Here is an 18,200-nt window from a genome sequence, read left to right on the forward strand (position 1 = left end):
ATTTAACGTACCATATAATTAACAGCTCAACAACTAAAATGTTACAACACGTTAATGTAAGTGACTAAAATGTAATATTTCAAACATAAATGACTAAAATATAATTTAAAATAAATAAAAAATAACTATTTTAATAGTTTAACCTTTAAAATATTAAACTTCAATATTTTTTACGTTAAATAAAAATAAATTAAAATCGTTTACCGAATAACATTTTGGATGTTGTTTTTGAGATTTCTGGTTGAACGTACGATTTTGATTTAAAAGCTGGGCAGACTCGATAATAACGCTCAAGCGAACAGCATCATAATCATAATAATTATAATTATTACATTAAAAAAAATCCAGATCTCTTAATTTTTGCTTTTTTCTTTTACATATTTTAAAGATCCTCTCTTTGTTGCCGACTCTCTCATCCTTCTTCGCTGCTTTTGGATCTCATCAGAACTTGACCAGGTCACTTCAATGTCTTTTCCTTTTCCTTTTCCTATTTTTCTTTTATTTCATTTTTGAATATCATCGAAGCTCTTCGTAGTTTGATTTAGCTTGCTTTTTTATTTAGATAAAGAAATTTATTTGTCTCTGTTAGATATATTTTTGTTTATTTGAGCTATTTTCTTTTTTGCTTTTCATTTATGTTGTTTACTATTAAGAGATGGGAGGCTCCTATTTTGAGGGATGGAGGGTTGGGGCTTATTTGTTATAATAAACTTATTTAATGCGGTGTTTTATCACTGCGAAAACTGAATAGATATAAAATTTTATTTTTTGAGAAATAATGCCTGCTTGTTTATAGTGGGAATTGAGAGTTCCATCGTCTCATATTTTCTTCATCTCTTGCTTTCGAATGAAGCTTTTGTACTCAGATTTTGACAAGTTTTGATATTGTATTTGTTTACAGCAGGTGATATATGGGGCTTTGAATGATCTAACATAAGCACTAAGTAGAGTGGCTGATTCTTAGTTCATTTCATGCCCAAAATATTGTTCACATAATAGTTTTGCGTGATAAACTTGAGCAAAATGATATAGTTGTATAAATTGATGGAAAAGAAAGTACTAATTGGGCATTGATTAATTGTGCTTAGATGGGCCTTAACTTAGAATGAGAAAGGAGATGGTAGAGAGTAACTTTGATAAAGAAACAGTTGGATGCATCAGGACAACTGATACTCATAGTGGAAATCAAGGTTCAGGTCTTCGCAGGGAGCCCTCCTTCTCTCGCTGGGCTGATGAAGATGGGATAATCCATTTTGAACACCCTTCCGAGAGTACTGCTCCTAGCGTAGAAGGTTCTGATTTTGAGTTGCCTATGCTTAATCAGAGTGGGTTAGACAACGGATTTGTAGACGGGATTAGATACGGTAAATTTCCAGAGCAGCGTATGCACTTAAATGGTGGAAGTGCCATGGAAGATTTACATGGGAAAGATAGAAATGGGAAATATACACCTTTTGATGTTGAAAATGAGTATATTGGGGATGGAAGATCATCAAATATCAGTGTTGATGGAGCCAATTCTACTGGCAGCCCAAAAGCATCTAGCAACTCTATTTCTACTGCAGATGTGTTGAAGACATTGTTCTTTATACTTGTATGGTACACTTTCAGCACATTTTTGACATTGTAAGTACATGGTAAAATCTCAGTAGCATTGTAGCCAATTTTAAGACCATATTTGTTGAACCTTGTCCATTTTTCCTCTTATATTTTGCTGTGAGTAGGTACAACAAAACCTTGTTGGGAGATGAGTTGGGGAAGTTTCCTGCTCCCTTGTTGATGAATACTATCCACTTTGCATTTCAAGCTTTATTATCAAATGCAATAACGTGGTATTGGTCTCATAGATTTCAGCCTTCGGTTGCAATGTCATATAGGGATTACTTCTACAGAGGTGAGTGTATCAATCATATGTTCTTTCCTGCTTATTAATAATGTTAATATGGTGCTTGCATGTGGTCCATTGAGTAAATTTCTTGTAATTATATGTTTAAAATTGCATCACTAGCCAGGTGCATCGTTACACTTAGATTTAAGGTTTCAAAATGCTGGTCTCCTGTTCTTCTACGGCTTTTCCACCTCTGCATTTCTCTGTTAATTAACTTTTCTATCAACTAATGTACAGATAGACTTTGCCTTTCACAGTTGTACCTACAGCTCTTTCAACTGCACTGGACGTTAACCTGAGCAATGTATCCCTGGTTTTCATATCTGTTACTTTTGCAACAATGGTTTGTTAACTCTTCTGTACTCTTAATTGTGATGTATATTTAGTCTCATCAAATTGGCCTACTCTGTGAATATGCTTTTTGATATTTCTTTTTCTGTTGGTGTTATTGACTAAAATATTCTTCCTGTGTACCCTGCAGTGTAAATCAGCAGCTCCTATATTTCTTCTCCTATTTGCTTTTGCATTCAGGTCAGTTTTAAAATTTTCGTGTCCATTAATGTTTGGATGATGCTGAACTGTTTAGATGGTCTTCAAGTGTAGGGATGAAGCTCTCTTTTGTAGGTGTAGGGACCGAGTAATTTGGTAGTTTATGCTTATTAGTAGCTTGAAACCATGTATAACTTTGAAAATTCTAAGTTTTTATGCTTGTTCAATGCTAAAAAACTTAAAAGATGTTAGTGATACGGTAGTTTAAGCTGTCTTTTATACATTTATATTAACGTTGACTGTTGATTTTGGAAGGTTGGAGTCCCCAAGCTTTAAACTCTTAGGGATCATTGTGGTAATCTCTATTGGAATTCTATTAACAGGTATAAGATTCTTGCCAATTCCATATTTTGTTTTGGTAATTGTCTCAGTTCAAAGCGTTAGACAGTTTCTGAAAATTAGTTAACTTTCTGTTGGACCGAAGTGTTTTTTTTTTTTTCATTGACCAATTTATTTTCCTTGAAATAACAAGCGTGCCCTAGATGTTGAAATCAATTTTGAAACCCAATTTTAAAAATCTCTTTTGGGTACTTTTTTTTTCTTGAAAAACTTTTGGGTACTTATTTGATTTTGCTTTTATGTTGTAAATATGATACATTCTGGTAACTTTAATAATGGATTGCATATTTCAAGAAAATGATCTATTTGGTATAATTGATTTATTGTTTTGTTTCAAATATATAATCTACTAAAGTCTCTTTTAACCGCGATCTTACAATCTCTTTCCAACATTAAATCTCGCCTTAATTATCCAAATCAATCTGACAGACTATACATTCTACAGTGAGAGTAATATGTGAGCTGGTTGTGACATCCTTCATTTCTGCTGTTGCTTCTGTGTGTGTGTGTGTCAAGCTTTTACAATGTCAAATATTAATAACACCTGTGAAAGTTGATCTTTTTTATTCCAGTTGCAAGGGACACTGAATTTGAGTTTTGGGGTTTTATCTTTGTCATGCTTGCTGCTGTCATGTCTGGATTTCGCTGGTGTATGACTCAAATACTTTTGCAGGTATGGCTTTGATTCATTGGTTAGTTACGTGAAACATTAGACTTAGAGTTCAAGTATTTATCCAGTTTTCAAATTGTTTTTTTACTTTTTCATTTATTTTTATTGATTATATTGATTATTGATTGTCTCCAAATTGACTTTTCAATGGTACGCTTTCTGGAATGGGATTGCTATCTAAAGAAAGAAGTCTATGGTAGGTGCCCTCTGACTATCCCCGTCCTCTCTTTTTTCTCTTTCCTTAAGTTTATTCTTTTTTTCTTGTTCTTGGTTTATTATTGCAAGTAATTGACATACTCTTTTCTATGTTTTTGGATCAATGCATTTGCATGATATTGTCATCATATATTCTTGATTTAGACAACATTCTGACTGTGTTCTTGTCTCCAGATAACTCATATATGTGAGATATGGTTACTCCATTGAATTGAATTGATGGCTGCTAGATAGTTTTGTTTAATTTTGTTATATAACTTAATTTTTAGCAATCCTTCTGTCTTGAGCATATAAAGTTTATAATAGGGTTTAAAATTGAATTTTGATATGATATTCCAGAAAACTTTCTTTTAACTGTGAAAGGGTTTGAATTTGTATGTAGTGATAAATTGCGAGTAGTTTGGCGAGAAGTTACCTGTTTTGTTAAAATGAGCTAGTCTTTATTTTATGCTTCATGCTTCTGGTGTTTTACAGCATTGCTCTAAGTTCATTTCTGTTTAATTTCTCCAGGTTTGAAAAACCCTCTTACCTTCATGAGCTATGTGACTCCAGTAATGGCAGTTGTGACAGCTCTTCTTTCTCTCTTCTTGGATCCATGGCATGAATTCGGACAGAACAATTATTTTAATAGTTCATGGCATCTTGCTCGAACTTGCTTGTTGTTGCTTTTTGGTGGAACACTGGCATTCTTTATGGTATGGTTTTATGCTGAAGGGTCCTTTTTTCATTTTAAATATTTTTCTTTGTCTTTTGACTCTTTTCTCAACCTTTGGAAGGTTGGTGAGGTTATTTCTTTCTAAAAAAGCTTACAGGCTTTATGTTTCTCTTCATGCAGCTGTAATACACATCTTGTGGATTGAAGAAGCTAAGCATTTTTTGTTCTTGCAGGTTTTAACAGAGTACATCCTTGTTTCTGTAACCAGTGCAGTTACAGTGACAATAGCTGGAGTAGTGAAGGAGGCTGTCACCATATTGGTATATATTTTGGATATATATTTGTTTAATGGTTTTTACTACATCTTGGTTTTTTACTAAAGGATCAATTTAAGATATAACTTGTGAGTCGCTGGTAGTTCAAACAATTATTATCTACTTGTGCATGCTACAGATAGCTTACTTTGAGATAGCAGTCATCTGTAATTGGACATTTATTTTAGGTGTTACACATTTATTTTATCCATTTAAGATACAAATGTTACACATTTATTTCAGGAGTTCCAGCTTCCCTTTATTTTCAGTAATTTTTTGGCTTGTATTTGGGTTGGGAGTGGAATTCTAACCCTCTTTATTTTATCCAACAAAATCTTCTTTAGTTTATCTGGTGACAGTCTTCACATGCATAACGTTATTTTGTTGTTTTGCTTGTTAATGCTGATTGGGGCTGTTGCTTATTTTTCCGCCATTATCTGTAGTTGTTTTTCTAATTCTTTTTCTATTACTTAATCAGGTTGCAGTATTTTATTTCCATGATGAGTTTACCTGGTTAAAAGGAGCTGGGCTTCTCACAATTATGTTTGGAGTCAGTTTATTCAATTGGTACAAGTAAGTGGTCAATAAATCTACTTTTTGAATTTGCAATTTCTTCTTGCTTGGGGCACCGCCTTCTGCAGAAAAGATGTAGTTATTGATTTTCTTTCAGAACTTTCTGAATTTTTTATATTTTATTTATGCTTTAGCGCTTATGGCTGAGAAATTGAATGTTAGGAGGTGCATGTTTGTTGGATTGTGTGTTAAGAGGAGCCTATGCTTTGTCTTTTGTTGTGGAACTAAAATAATATTTACATTTTTTCAGCTTATTGTTTTTAGATCTTACTGTTCTGTTAGATTGCCTTTGTTCATATCTGAAATCAAAGTTTTGGAGGTTTTAGTCGTGATGTAGTTTCTTTCTCAAGTGTTGGCACGGAATTAGATAGTGGTGTATAGGAATGTTCTATGTCATTTGAAGGGAGAATTTTGGTCTTTCTTTTTAATATTTTTGCATTTTCCTTTTCTTCTTTAAACCAATTGTGGAATCTGGTGTTTTTAGTTGTTGGTCTACCAAGTTAATTGGTTAAGTTGCTCTTTATTCTGATTTATTTCTTCAGTTAAATAATTAACCTGTACAAACTTCAGCATTTCATTGTCACCTGTACAATCTTTATCTTTGCCTCTTTTTAGGTTCATTGATGTGATTCCTCAGTTTGTTTACTGATTTGTTTCTAGTTTCTGGTTTCTGCCGTGGCTAAGTTGACCAACATTGCTTTTCTTATTGTTTTTTAAGATACCAAAGGCTGCAGGAGTCAGCACCGACTAAACATGCTGCGAAGTATGTCATCCTTGAGGAGATGGAGGATCAAGATGATATCCGTTGAGAGCTTTAAAGATCAAATGATGTAGGCCTCTCTAATAGTGCCTTGATAAATAAGTTGATTCCTATACATATTTCTGGATTCACCATTCAATCCACGGCTTTTATTCTCACATCTTACATTGATTCATTTCCTCCAACCGAGTTTGTGATGTATTAATGTTTAATAGAAATTCAGTTTGAACAGGAGATGCCGAGCTCATTGATGACGGGACTTATAGTTTACCTTCAATAATGTCGGTGATACAGTAAGGTTTCCTGCATTAATAGAAGTTGTAAACAATTTCTTGATGTTTTACAGTTCGGGAAAACAAGTTTGTGTGTAACTTTTAATCAAATTTTTCAATAGGGATTATCTTTTTCTTAAGTACTTGATCTCGCATGCATGCATGCCTGGTCCAATTGTCATTTGTCTTGAGCTCGACATTCTTAAGATATTTGAGGATAGATATATTGCTACACTAAGTTGTAGGTTGAAATCCAATATATTTTTCTTTAAATGGCCATAGGGATTGTAATTTCTTGAAACACATGGTTTGGGTTTTACCTTTCCTCATAGACATACTGTACGTATGTGGTGCCACTTTCACTTTAAGTATCGTATTTGATATATTGATATGTATTTAGATGTAGGCATGTCTTGTGAGTGTATGATCTTTTAAGCATATGAAATAATTGAAAGAAATGCAGTATGCTCGTGTTACACATTCTCAATTTCGATGCTGAGTTTGGGTAACACAGTTCATGAGTGTATGATCTATCTATCTCGTATTAGACACATTCTCAACTTTTATGGATTTTCTGATTTGCTTTCCTTTGATAAATAAACCAATCTTATGTCAGATTTAATAAAATTCATAGTTTTTAGAACTTTTTTCCTTTCGAAAAATGAATTATAAAAAAAATTAATTTCTTCTAAACAGAAAGTAGAAAGAAACATCTCTTTTCGGCCTGAAAATAGGAAACGCGGCGTTTCAATTGAGCACGTGTCCAAGGGCGTCTGCTGTACGAATCAATCTTTGTAGTGAGATTACTCCGAGTTTGGTTTCACTTTTTTCTCCATTAATATCGATATAGAAGGAATCACAAATTCATTTTCATATTTAATACTTTTTATATATTAATAGATGAAAAAATAATAGAATGATTTTTGACTTGATTATTATATACTTTTAATTTCAACAAAGATTTTTGAAGTTCTGATGGTTAGATAATCCGTTAAATCTTTAGTAAAGTGTTTTTTTGTAAAATTGTCTTTCATCTACATTGAGAGTCTTAATTGGTTTATAGGGAGGAATATAATATAAGATTCATGAGATAAGTGTTGGTCTAGTGCATTATTAGTTATAGAAATCACCTGGACACAAGAGGATTAGAATCATCAATTTGAGGGATTTAAAGTTTATTTCCAAATAAGATACCTCTTGATTCAAGTAGCTCAATCCCTACTCGTAGGCAAGAGCTTTTTACCTTTAAATTGGCGGTTCAAGTCTTTTTGTGCTCAAGATATTTACATAATTTATTATTACACATTATATTTACACTTATTTCATTAGCCTTGCAGGTTATTTGGAAGCATTCTCCTTTTTGAATTTTTTAGGGCTATTGACGGAGGTAAGAGATAAAATCTTATCGAGAATGATATAAACCATTATTGAAGATTTGAACCATGGTTTGATGGGCGATTATTTTAAAGCCTTTTCTTGAAGAATTTAAAAGTTCTTTCAACATATTTAGTATGAGTATTATTTTTTATATATGTTCTAGCGTATGAGTTAGTAATAATAAACAAATTCAAGTGTTAACAGATAAACATTTAAAACATTCCACCCACCAGCTCTAAATTTATCGAATATGATAGAGTTTTTTATTTAGATAATATAAAAAAAATTCATTACAAGACATGTTATAAATTATTTACAATAAAATTAAATATTGTTATCCTGTGAAGCAACATCAGATATAAAAATAAATAAAATTAAAAAAAAATTAATGTAAAAAATGGTCAAGCAAAAATGTCAGCGGGCATCATTTTTAGTTATTAATTTGGGGGGTTATGATGTAATTTTGAATTTCATATGAAAAATAAAATCTATTTATATTAATTTTTCATAATTTGATGTTGAAATGTTTTCAAATTTAAAAAAGTTATTAAAATTATTTAATACTATTAAACTTAGTCATCAAATTACTTACATCAAGATCAACCATTTATTAAATTTAATGTAAAGAATTAATAAAATCATCAATTCAACAATTTATATGTGAAAAATTAAATTTTTTTTGAAAAGGTTATGTTTTTATGATTTCTCATGTTTTAATTAAATTTTGTGTATCATATATGTTTTTCTATAATCATGCAATGTTTTGGTATTACTAATTTTTTTAATCTTTCTACTTTATAAAAATCTGAGAAATTAAAATATTATTTGATATGAGCGGGCCATGAACATTTCTAGTCGAAAATAGGTGTCTCACATTTTGGCTTAACTTCTTTTTAGATTAAAATATTATTTTTTATAAGTAATGCTTGCTTAACATAGTAATCGTATCCAATTTTACTGTATAGTTTACAATCTTTCTCATTTTCGTTATTAATTTTTTTTATCTAGGTAAAAAACCCATACGATGGCTATAAAGAAAAAAAAGCTCTAATAAAAAGGCCCAGCTACTTTATGTTCGATATGGTAGACGACTGCGAGGAAAACCCATAAAATTACTAGTAGCAAAACTCGCTGCCCCGCTGACTCCATTACTCACTGCTTCTCATTGCAAAGCCAACACTCTTCCATCAGCTTCCAGCTCCTTCAAGCTCCCAAATATTCAGTTGATTTTTTCTTTCGGACTCAGCACACAAGTAGCCTATCTGTTCGATATATTGTCTGCAAGAAACCTTCTTCTAATTTCATCCATCGTTTTATTGAATAAAATGCACTGAACAAAATTCATTTTTTTTTGTGGTAAAAAATAATGTTGGAATGAGATGAAACATTTTCCCTGATTCTATCCTTTCTGCTTTTGAACAGACAAATTTTAAGAGAGAGAGACACTCTAGGCTGCTCTGCTCCTACTAAAATGATAAATTCATTGGTTTTCCCTAGGCCTAGCGAAGTATGTATAATCTTCATTTTCTTTCATTATTAACTTCCATCTTTCTACTTTCTTTTTTGCTGTCAATTCAATAACCAATGCTTTTGCAATTTGATTCCACGGGTTTTTAGTTTTGACTTTTGAGAGGAATGAAGCTTTATTTATCTGAATCGGATTCTATTGTAACCTTTATACTTAGATCATTCACTGTTGTTTGATGTTTGACCATTACTCCATTTCATGGTTTTGCCTTGCCTTTCTACTTGGTTTAACTGTTTCTTTTGTTATAGGCATTTAAGTTCGCTTCTACGAGATTTGACGGGTCAAGAAAATCCAAATACAGCAAACCCAGGATGGAGCTAACCCTAACTCAACCTGATGATTGGCATCTTCATCTCCGTGATGGTGACCTTCTTCAAGCTGTTGCCCCTCACAGGTTGTTTTACTTTAATAACCCACGTTTTCTAATACTAGACTTTGGGGTATTATTCAGGTTATGGTAATAACCCAAGCCGCTGAAATCACTGTTGCAATCCTGTTAAACTTGTATTTTGGTTGTTGTCATAAATGATAAAAGATTTTGAGTCTCTCAGTTTGTCACTGTTTCCAAGTTTATCTACTTCGACCCATACTGGTTCGGATTCAATATCTATTATTTGAGATACTCTGTGTTGGATACTGCTTGAAACTATCCCCATATTACTTTTTCACATCCTTCACATACACTTGCATCGACTGCTTTCTTGACATCAATGCCAGTTTGTGGGCATGATTGTACATTTTGTTTTTCCTGTTTCTGAATTTTTATTGAGCATCCAACATGCGTTGGTGGTTTCAAATGTAACCCTGTCTTGCATTATGATTAAATAGAAGTGAGAAAGATTAGCAATGCCATACTTTGATCTATGCTCAGTCTAAGAGAACTCTTATAATCTTTATATATATCTGGTTTACGCTGAAGAATCGACTTATTAGTAGTTGGAACTTACTGACTGATTTTTTTATTTTATCTGGTGGATTTTTTACTTATTAGTGGTTGGGTGGTTTCTGTTCTGAAAGTTAAACATGTCTGATTAATTCTGTTTTAACAAGCTTCAACCAAATTATCAAAACAGTCATTTGATCACCCTTAGTTGACTTGAATTACTTCTTCAAGTTATAGGGAAATTATCCGTTGACTAATATCTGAATGGTTGTGATTTTTTCTCCCATCTAATTTGTATTATTACTGCAGTGCAAAGCACTTTGGAAGGGCAATAATAATGCCAAATTTGAAGCCTCCTATTACCACTACTGCTGCTGCTGTTGCTTATCGAGAATCAATCTTGAAAGCATTACCTGCCGATAGCAACTTCACTCCTCTAATGACACTTTATTTAACAGATACAACCAGTCCCAATGAGATCAAGCTCGCTAGTAAGTCTATCTCATATTTAATATGGTATCTAGGAAGCCTCGTATTTGTTTCACATGTGGAAAACCTCTACCAAGTTCCACACTCTCCTTTCTGTGCCAAGCTTTTTTACTTCCTGCTGTTTTGAATTTGGTCCTTTCATTTAGAATAGTAGAGCAACTACAATTAAAGAAGTGACTCCTATTTGTTATTTGGCTCCATTTGTTCTGACTTGAATCTTGCAGTTTTGCTGACAATTGGTCTAATGCGTTGACAGGAAGGAGCGGAGTTGTCTTTGCTGTTAAGTTATACCCTGCTGGTGCCACCACAAATTCTCAAGATGGTGTTACTGATCTGTTTGGGAAATGTCTACCAGTTCTTGAAGAGATGGTTGAGGAAAACATGCCGTTACTGGTAATTTGAACTATGCTACTAAGTTCACTTCTGTATGTCGGTTAACTACATGGCTTTTGTACGTTGGCAAAGATCATGGGTTAGCATGTTGTGGAAGCTAGAATGTTTGAACAAGCAAACATTATCCCATTTTGTATGAAAGAACTCATGAATATAGTACGTTATACTTTATACAACAAATCCTCTTTTCTAAAATGACAAAAGGCTTTTATAAGCGGGTGGCTTCCTTCTCTATGTTACTTATATTTTAGTTTTTCAAAGGTTTCTTTCTTTAAAAATGTGATTTCTTAGATAACACGAGAAAAGCAAATGCTGCCTATATTTCCTTGTCAACATTGCAAGACATTACTTCTTCTTCTTCTTCTTTTTGCTTTACTTTTGTTGCTTACAAGTTGTATTATTATTGTTTTAGAAGAAAGACTGAAATTTGATTTATCTATAGGTTCACGGTGAGGTCACAGATCCTGATGTTGATGTTTTTGATCGTGAGAAAGTGTTCATTGACACTGTTTTGCAACCTTTAATTCAAAGGCTTCCAAGACTAAAGGTTGTGATGGAACATATCACCACTATGGATGCTGTTAGATTTGTTGAGTCCGGTGAAGAAGGTAAACTTAAGTGCCTTTTGGGAAGAAATTTGGTTCTTCATTTATTGTGTTAGTGGTAGAATCGTTTATGTCCTTTTGGATTTCTTCCTTGTTTCTCATTAGCTCTCAAGTTTCTGTTTTCCACTGTAGGATTTTTGGCTGCAACTGTCACGCCACAACATCTTATTCTCAATAGAAATGCTCTCTTCCAAGGAGGATTGCAGCCGCATAATTACTGCCTTCCAGTACTCAAAAGAGAAACCCACAGTATGCTCCAATCAACAATTTACTTGATGCTGTAAATATGCATTGCTATCTGTATTTATATCATTGGACTTCCTTCTTCTATATGTTGGAACTATGTTTTATGAATTATTGCTTTTGTTAAAATCATGGTGTAATTACCATACATGAATATACTTTTTTTCCTTACGGTTTTAAAACTTAGATAGTGTGATAAATTTAATAGCCTTTCTTCTAATAATTGTGTCTTAACACACTTTTTATGTGTGCTGGTCTTACCCCAGGACAGGCTATTGTTTCAGCTGTGACTAGTGGAAGCAAAAGATTTTTCCTTGGAACTGACAGTGCTCCCCATGAGAAACAAAGAAAAGAATGTTCTTGTGGTTGTGCTGGAATTTTCAACGCCCCTGTTGCAATTTCACTATATGCCAAGGTCTTCGAGGAGGTACATTTCTTATTTAATTATAAGGTTCTTACTATTTTCAAGAATGCTGCAACGGAATTTGAATCCTAGATGAAACCATATAAATGAAGGAAAGGTTGGTCAGTGATTCCAATGTTCATGTACATCTGTATCCTATGTATATTCAGGTATTGGTGTAGCTGTATAGGGATATGACTCTCCAAGGACTGCCCTAATACATGGAAAATTAAAAGGAAAAAATAATGATACTGTCTGACTTACACCAATTTTCGACTCGCACCTGAGTTTGAGTAACATTAAGTTTAGATGTGGGTTGGCAGAATGTGCTTAAAACATTTGAGGGATACATCATGCTTCTCATTGAAATAGTAAATGGCTATTTGTAGGATTCTAGAAGTAATTGTTTGATAATACAGTTGTTTTCAATTGCTTGATCTAATAGAAATACTACACTTCTGGTTGATTGTTTACCTACCTTGAGTCTGTCTTTTGGTTGTCTATCATAGGCAGGTGCGCTTGATAAATTAGAAGCATTTACAAGCTTCAACGGACCAGACTTCTACGGTCTCCCAAGAAACACCTCAAAGATTAAATTAACGAAGGCTTCATGGAAGGTTCCAGATTCTTTATCGTTTTCTTTTGGCAATATCATCCCTATGTTTGCAGGTGAAACACTTGAGTGGCAACCATGTGTTGGGGAAAAGGCCGAGATGTTGAATGAAGTTCAAGAGGTAGGGGCTAATAAGGGTTAAGCATATCCCTACTTGGAATTTCATTCAGCTCTATCGTTAGAGCCCAAGGTGAGATTCAATCTTTAGTGCCTAATTTGGTTGGTTAATGTAACAACATTAGAATAAACTTATTTAGTACATCAGTGCTAAAATAAGTGATCGTAACATCAATAATAAAAACAGTCCAATCTTTGATAGCCAAAGAGGTTGAACAAGTAAATTTAAATTATTAGTGTGTGAAATGTTACTTTTGTCCTTAGTGAAAGGAAAAATCTCAACTTTTTATTCATGGCTTGATTTTTTTTTCCTTTTGGAGTTTATTTTATTAAAAAAAATCACATGTTTGCCAAATACATTATTTTTATTAGAAATCTTATGACACGGTATGCGTGTGTTGAAACATAAATATTCACATTAAATAATAAAATATATGATTTAAAACTAATTAATAATAATATATGAAATATATATGTTATTAAAAAGAAAATATTAGATTAAATTGTTTATTATTATATTGTCCTCAATATTGAGTCAGTGCTAAGTTAACTTGTGATACTAATTCAATTAAAATATATTATTAATATATATAAAGTCATAAAATGTATAAAAATATATATTTTTTATAAAAAAGCTTTAGATGAATGGTAAATTAAAAGTTTTACTAATGCAATTGGTAAATTAAAAAGATTAAAATATCGTTAAATAATATTATTTATTTTATTTATTAAAAAATAAACCTCACTAATCAAAGTACAACAGGAGTTGGATAGTGTTATAGTGCACATAAGATGCAATTGTTTAATCATCAGCTAAATTATTGATTTAAACCTGGAATGGAAATAGTTTAAAAAGAAGATTAAGAGTGTTTATAAAAAGAAAAAGCTCTTATTCTTCATATGAGTCACCTAAACTCATCCCAAAATTCAAAGTGACAATCTTTTCGTGCACCTTACATAAACCTCTTAATTGTTGCCCATCCTCTTCTGCTCCATTTATTATTTATGTTATGTTCACTATCACTTTTCTCATTCCCTTCCAAACCAACTTTATATATTTATACCCTTCCCCCACAGGTATTTTCTATTTTACCACCTTCATGTCTTCCTTGTTCCTTTTTATTTATTCACTTCTTCAATCTTCATTTTGATCTTCCATTAATATATTAGGATATGTATAAGATGGATGATGTCTAATGTAAATTCCAACTTGTATTTTAATATGTAGTTAAATTATTTGGTTCCACTTTCATATAAATTTGATTATACCATCTTAAAATTAGGATGCAAAGGGAAACTAGCAATGGTGTAGCAGCAGCAGCGGCAGCCGCATCGCGAGTCCATCCGGCATGCGCTGCATGCAAGCATCAACGTAAAAAATGCGACGAGAATTGCATTTTGGCGCCTTATTTCCCGGCCGATAAGTGCCGAGAATTCCAAGCCGTGCACAAGGTTTTCGGTGTTAGCAACGCGACCAAGATAGTCCGTAATGCCAACAGTGACGAAGACCGGAAAAAGGTGGCGGATTCGCTGATATGGGAAGCCTTTTGCTGGCAAAAGGATCCGGTGTTAGGACCTTATGGTGATTATAGGAAAATATATGAAGAGCTGAGCTTGTATAAAAAGCAAAGCCAAATGATGCTCCTACAAGATCATGACCACCAGCCTACTCATCCTGTGTTCAAAATGGGACCTGCTCATGCCGTCACGCCGACAAAGCGGTTAATCGATGTTAAAGGAGCCATTAGCGACGGTACATTACGATGCTATAATCCCGATGTGGATGTGAATTCGCTCGTCGGCTTCAGCGGATATCCGTATCCTTCCCAGTCGGAGAAACCGGTGCAAGAAAAAGCCATCCACAATACTACTACTATTGTTCCACTTCAATACTACGCTTCTGCAGGTAATTTTTCTCATTTCTTTTAGTTTCTATTTAAATTAAAATTCTAGAGTGAGTCTAGTCCAATCCAACAATTTAAGCTTCAATTTTGCCTCTCATATTATTTTCTTTTGTTAAAAAAACACGCTTTTTTTTTTGTGAAGTTTTAAATAATTTTATCATATTTTTAATACATAAATTATGTGTATATTAATATAAACCCATTATTAAATAATTAAAAAAGAGTTCAAAATTTGAGAATAAATGGTAATACTAAAAACACTAAATAATTGTAATATAGAAATATTGATTGATTTGGCTGTGCAATACAGATGTAGGTTTTATGAATGGGAAGACATTGGAAAGTACAAGATGGGACAACATACTATAGTTCTTAATTCCTTCAATTCCGACACGTGTTGCAATATTATTTCAAGTTGTTATTTATCTTCATTTCAGTATTTTTATGTCCATTATTCTTTTTTATATTTATTATATCGACAAGTTGTTGTACTAAAACAAAACAGATATATCATCAGAATTTATAATCTGTAATTATTTTTTATGATTGCAGAAATTATAGCATTGAAATATAAATTATCCACATGCACTAAGAACAGGAACTTTTTTATGTAATTATCCACGTGTCATTAAACCAAAAGAAGGGAAAACAGCCGTCGGAATTTAGAATTCCTATTTATTTAAAAGACTAGCAAATAAACACAATATCTAAGCCAATCACATCATATATATTGGTTTGGGTTCCACGTTGTATGTTGTGGCGTGCTGGGTGCTTATTATCGTCAGTCACAACGGTTGGCGCTCTGAGTACTGGGTTGGTCGTCGGGTCCGATAACAAGGTCCTTGGTGTTTTGGGCAATTTCCACTATGGTTTCAGCAATGGCTCCCAATACACCTGTTTGGTTTTCCTCCTCCTCCTCTTCTCTAACGCCTGAACCCTCAACTGTTTTCTCTGCCCCACTCTCCATTCTTCTCTCTACGCCCTCCATCGGCACTTTTTTGATTCTCTCTTCTTCCACCTGGCTTCTCTTCTCAGTTTCCTCAAAATATTCAAATCACAATCGGTCATGTCAGCAGGAAAACATATTTTCATAAACAAAAGTGAAAAGAAACTGGGGTTGTTTGGAATTGATTTGCAGAAATATAAACCTGTGTTAATTCACCGGTTTTGTTAGGCTCTGATGACCCCTGAAAGGTTTGCGTCAGGGCATTTCCAATTGGCTTTGCAGTTTTCTCGAATTTCTCTTTGGGTTTTATGGCCAAATCCTCCATTTGTTGTTGGCTCTCGCTCGATCTTTCTTGGGTTTCTTCTTCTCGGTAACTACTGATATCACCCTTTGAAACAATAATAATAGAATTCATTATGTCGAAATAATTGAAATTTACATAGGGAAGGATGATAACTGATAAGAGGATCATAAATGGTTAAATACCTGTGTTTCAGTAGCTCTCTTAGCTTCTAATTCTCTCGCTGCCTCTTCCTTTTTCCTGGCGGTATACTCTTTCAGAGTCTCGCCAGCAGCTGAAGCAGCATCCTTGGCCGCCCTTATTGGCTTGGCAGCAAGCTCCATTGATTTTTTACCAGCATACTCCGCTGCTCCCTCCACCATCTTCGCCGCCACCTTTGTTCCTTCCACTGCTTTCTCAGTCGTATAGTGTGCCGCACTCCATCCAGCTACGACGGCCTTGTCCTTCACATCGACAGCCACTTTCCCCGCTAATTCAGCTGCCTCCTTGCTTTTCTCTACCGTCACATCCTTGGTCACCACTGCTTTTTCCCCAGCATAACTCGCAATGTTTTTGCTGACATCAACTGCGGAGTCTTTGGCTTTCACTGCCGTTTGCAAGGCATAGTCTTTCGCCTGTTCTACTCTGGGCGCTGTGTAGTTGCCGGTACTTGCTAGGGTTTCAGCTGCAGTGTCTTTTGTCTGGGTTCCTTTCTCTGCAATGTATTGTGTAGTCCTTTTTGCACCTTCAATGATGGTGTCCTTTGCTTGTCCGCCTTTCTCTGTGGCGTACTGAGCGCTTTGAACAGCGGTTTCCTTGGCTTGCTGGCCCTTTTCTTTGGTGTAATCAGCGGCGGTATTAAGCGCTTGGGCAGCCGATTCCTTGGCCTGGTTATACCGTTCTTCGGCAGCCCTTAGGGTCTCCATTGAATTCTGTTGAGCTGATGCTCTGAGCTTAGATATCTCTTCTACAGATAACTGCTCTTGTTTCTCACCACTCTCTTTTTTAGCTCCCTTATTAACCCCTTCTTCGCTACTAGCCATTTGAGTGCGGCGTCCTTGCTCTTTATCACTCTCGTGTTTGCTGCCCTTGGACTCCATTGAAGCACCTCTCTCTTGTCGATGTCCAGCAGCAGCAGCAGCATAACTCCGTCGTCCTTTCTCTTTATCACTCTCGTGTTCGGCCTTAGACGCCACTGAAGTACCTCTCTCCTGTCCAGTTCCAGCAGCATAACTCCGTCGTCCTTTCTCTTTATCACTCTCGTGTTCGGCCTTAGACGCCATTGAAGTACCTCTCTCCTGTCCAGCTCCAGCTCCAGCCCCAGCTCCAGGAGCAGTCACTTGGAATTTCCCTATCGCGTAAGGTTCTCCCTTTCTCTCCTGAAGCTGTTTCCCTCTTCCTTCTCTGGCCTGATCACCTGCTTCCGTTTTGGCGATTATGGTAGCGGAAACATTCACGTCACCGACTTTCCCTTCAAGGGAGTGAAATTCATGGCGCTCACCATGAATAGGATTGTGCTTGGCAGCAGCAGCACCCACATCGGACTGCCTGGATTTCTCGGCAAGAGATTCGAAATGAGTAGCCATCTTAGGGACTCTGTTCTCCTCCAAATGAATGTCTCTCTCGGATGTGGTGTTTTCTCTACGACTAAGTTGTTCTGACGCCATATCTCACTGATTTTGGATTTTGCTTGCTTTGTTTCTAATAAGTGGAACAGTATTGATGTTGAGTTGAGAGAATGAAACATGGAGTGGTGTTAAAATAAGGGGAAGGGGGGGATGTTGGAGAAGATGGAGGTTTGTGCATGGGAGCTGACACGTAGTCGGCTGAGTTGGAGGGTAGGGACACATGTTGTGATTATAATAATAGGAGAGGTGAGTCATCTTATTCTCTTGTCCGTTTGAAACAATTTATGCCTTTCATCGCATTTGCAGCGCACACGTGTTGAGGCTCTCCAAATGAGTTGAGGTGGCAGTCAAAGTTTAACTACATGTCACCCGCTTGATTGTTCCAATTAGCGGCACAGATTTCCGTAGTCTTAAGAAAGCTTTGCTCTTCCTTACTCTCCTCACATTGTGAAGATTTAAATCAATTTGATTCATCATTACTACATACGACAGATTGGGAGGGATGATCAACTCTTGATTTTTTGAGTACCAACAATAATATTCCTTTGTGTTCTT

At 34.7% G+C, this 18,200-nt stretch overlaps 3 protein-coding genes across 20 annotated transcripts; 2 read left to right on the forward strand and 1 right to left on the reverse strand.

The window, feature by feature from the left end:
• Window positions 1–226: 226 nt before the first annotated feature.
• LOC107924372 (probable sugar phosphate/phosphate translocator At1g06470) lies at window positions 227–6,376 on the forward strand. 5 transcript variants are annotated; one of them, XM_016854785.2, is made up of 13 exons: window positions 227–456; window positions 905–1,626; window positions 1,725–1,894; window positions 2,146–2,231; window positions 2,370–2,419; window positions 2,693–2,760; window positions 3,349–3,449; window positions 3,630–3,642; window positions 4,173–4,357; window positions 4,551–4,637; window positions 5,110–5,204; window positions 5,923–6,034; window positions 6,188–6,376. In XM_016854785.2, the coding sequence occupies exons 2-12, from the start codon at window positions 1,106–1,108 to the stop codon at window positions 6,011–6,013; spliced, it is 1,467 nt and encodes a 488-aa protein (XP_016710274.1). In that variant the 5' UTR covers window positions 227–456; window positions 905–1,105; the 3' UTR covers window positions 6,014–6,034; window positions 6,188–6,376. The 5 variants fall into 5 exon arrangements, 4 of the variants coding, with proteins under 4 accessions (XP_016710274.1, XP_016710273.1, XP_016710272.1 ...); XM_016854784.2 differs by having other exon boundaries at window positions 5,923–6,376; XM_016854783.2 differs by having other exon boundaries at window positions 263–456; window positions 1,089–1,626; window positions 5,923–6,376.
• Window positions 6,377–8,568: 2,192 nt separating this feature from the next.
• LOC107924314 (dihydroorotase, mitochondrial) lies at window positions 8,569–15,373 on the forward strand. Of its 13 annotated transcripts, none has more exons than XM_041080781.1 (11): window positions 8,569–8,866; window positions 9,036–9,120; window positions 9,390–9,535; window positions 10,334–10,515; window positions 10,770–10,906; window positions 11,349–11,514; window positions 11,644–11,760; window positions 12,021–12,181; window positions 12,667–13,964; window positions 14,171–14,793; window positions 15,102–15,373. In XM_041080781.1, the coding sequence occupies exons 2-9, from the start codon at window positions 9,085–9,087 to the stop codon at window positions 12,910–12,912; spliced, it is 1,191 nt and encodes a 396-aa protein (XP_040936715.1). In that variant the 5' UTR covers window positions 8,569–8,866; window positions 9,036–9,084; the 3' UTR covers window positions 12,913–13,964; window positions 14,171–14,793; window positions 15,102–15,373. The 13 variants fall into 13 exon arrangements, with proteins under 13 accessions (XP_040936715.1, XP_016710186.2, XP_040936711.1 ...); XM_016854697.2 differs by having other exon boundaries at window positions 12,667–12,960; XM_016854698.2 differs by having other exon boundaries at window positions 8,676–8,835; window positions 12,667–12,960.
• LOC107911713 (seed biotin-containing protein SBP65) lies at window positions 15,300–17,763 on the reverse strand. 2 transcript variants are annotated; one of them, XM_016854695.2, is made up of 3 exons: window positions 16,224–17,763; window positions 15,940–16,125; window positions 15,300–15,818 (listed from the first exon to the last, which is right to left on the reverse strand). In XM_016854695.2, the coding sequence occupies exons 1-3, from the start codon at window positions 17,682–17,684 to the stop codon at window positions 15,573–15,575; spliced, it is 1,893 nt and encodes a 630-aa protein (XP_016710184.1). In that variant the 5' UTR covers window positions 17,685–17,763; the 3' UTR covers window positions 15,300–15,572. The 2 variants fall into 2 exon arrangements, with proteins under 2 accessions (XP_016710184.1, XP_016710183.1); XM_016854694.2 differs by having other exon boundaries at window positions 15,300–15,830; window positions 16,224–17,762.
• Window positions 17,764–18,200: the final 437 nt, after the last annotated feature.

The sequence above is a fragment of the Gossypium hirsutum genome, chromosome A11 (assembly GCF_007990345.1).
Source record: "Gossypium hirsutum isolate 1008001.06 chromosome A11, Gossypium_hirsutum_v2.1, whole genome shotgun sequence".
NCBI lineage: Eukaryota > Viridiplantae > Streptophyta > Magnoliopsida > Malvales > Malvaceae > Gossypium > Gossypium hirsutum.